The 1,891-nt window shown below is 53.4% G+C and overlaps 1 protein-coding gene across 1 annotated transcript in view; it reads left to right on the top strand.

Moving 5' to 3' along the window:
• Nucleotides 1–521: 521 nt before the first annotated feature.
• Nucleotides 522–1,891, top strand: part of PRKCG (protein kinase C, gamma) — a gene marked incomplete at its 5' end in the record, with an annotated part of 33,510 nt that continues 32,140 nt past the window's right edge. The window contains one exon of the mRNA XM_011980096.1: nt 522–608. Within this exon, the coding sequence (XP_011835486.1) occupies nt 522–608 (87 nt within the window). The remainder of the gene's footprint in view (nt 609–1,891) is intronic.

Here is a 1,891-nt window from a genome sequence, read left to right as displayed (position 1 = left end):
TGGGGGGCGGGAGAGGGGGGCGAGTCCTTGAGCACCAGCTGCCACTGCTGAGAACAGAGTGAGTCAGGGTGGGGGGCGGGCCGGCACAGCGCCCCCAGACTCACTTCTGCCCAAGTTGCTGCTTCCTGGGCTGCGTCTGAAGATATTTCGGTTTTTGCTCTTTGAATCTGTCTGCCTCTCTCCTCGCTTTCTGATCTCGGTCCGTGGGCCTGTGTCTGTCTGTCAATGGGATCTTATTTTCTTTCTCTCTTTTTCCATCTCCCTTCCCTGGGCTCTGTGCTCTGTGTCTCTCTGTGAGTCTCTGCGTCTCTGTTTCTGCCTCTGAACCTGTCTCTTGGGTTTCTGTCTCCTGCTTCTCTCTCTGGCCTCCGATTTTCTCTCTGTTGGACTGTCTGTGTTGAGATCCCTCTTTCTGGTTTTCTCTGTTTCCGAGTTCTGCTCTCTCTTTCCAATTTTCTGTCCGCTGGGGTCTCCCTCTGGATCGATCCGTGCCTCCATCTGTGTCTCTATGATTTTCACCTTTAGTCTGCAGCTTTGTGGTTCATCGACGATGCCACGAATTTGTGACCTTCGAGTGTCCAGGCGCTGGGAAGGGCCCCCAGACGGACGTGAGTGCCCGGACACCTGGTTCTCCTCCTCGGGCCGCGCCCCCGCCCTCACCCCCTCGGCGTCCGTCCCAATTTCTCCTGCTATTTTTATGGCTGGGAGGGGAGGGGGGCTGGAGAGATAGGGGGAGCTATTTGGCCCAGATTCCTTGCCCTTGGCCTGGAAAGGGGGAATGCGAGGGGGACTGACAGGCTGGGGACACAGGTGGGGGACAGAGAGGAGGCCGGGGTGAGGAGACTGAAGATGGGCACTGCTCGGGGTGGGCTGTGATCCAGGGATGAAGAGATTTAAAAATTGAGGGCTGAGGAGCACACAGAGAAAAATACCAGTGCAGGTGCGGAGATCCCAACATAAGACAGAGGCAATCTCAGGAAGAGGAACAGAGTCACAGAAAAAGACAGAGACCCAGGAGAGATTGAAGATGAGGCAGAGAGAGAGACGGAGCAGAGAAAGAACCAGGGAGAAAGAGGGGAATTTGGAGGCACCAAAAGATGGACAGAGAAAATCCAAGAGACGGAGACAAAGACACCTGGAGAGAGAGACTAAAATAGAAAATGGTGGATACAGACAACAGCTTAGGAGATGCTGAGAAGAGACCCAGGGAAGTCCCACAGTACACTTGCACACATGTGCGTGCATGTACAGATGCCCCTGTCATCACAGATGTGCAGCACGCAGAGACACACAGCCTCTCCCCAAACCCTCTCTCTCCATCGGAGGCTCACAAGACCAGTCAACCCTGAGTGCCCATCCCCGTTCTCTTTTCTGCTTTATCTCTGAGCCTCAGTTTCCTCCCCTATAAAATGGGGCTGATGATCTAGCATTGACCAACAGAACTGTCTACAGTGACGGAAGCATTCTGTACATGCACTGTCCAATAGGCAGCCACCAGCTCCATGTAGCCAGTGAGCACTTGAAACAGGGCGACTGTGGCTGAGGAATAGAAATTCCATTTCATGTCATTTGAATTGACTTACGTTTATTTTTTTTTTTAATTTTTATTTTTTGAGATGGAGTCTTGCTCTGTTGCCCAAGCTGGAGTGCAGTGGCGCAGTCTCGACTCAATGCCACCTCCGTTCCCTGGGTTCAAGCGATTCTCCTGCCTCAGCCTCCTGAGTAGCTGGGACTACAGGCACGCGCCGCCACGCCCGGCTAATTTTTTTGTTTTTTTAGTAGAGATGGGGTTTCACCATGTTGGCCAGGCTGGTCTCGAATTCCTAACCTCATGATCCACCCACCTCAGCCTCCCAAAGGGCTGGGATTATAGGCGTGAGCCACCGCGCCT

This window comes from Mandrillus leucophaeus, unplaced genomic scaffold, assembly GCF_000951045.1.
Source record: "Mandrillus leucophaeus isolate KB7577 unplaced genomic scaffold, Mleu.le_1.0 Scaffold104, whole genome shotgun sequence".
In the NCBI taxonomy this organism is placed as follows: Eukaryota; Metazoa; Chordata; class Mammalia; order Primates; family Cercopithecidae; genus Mandrillus; species Mandrillus leucophaeus.
The sequence above is the reverse complement of the archived record's forward strand: the minus strand, read 5'-3'. Positions and strand labels throughout refer to the sequence as shown.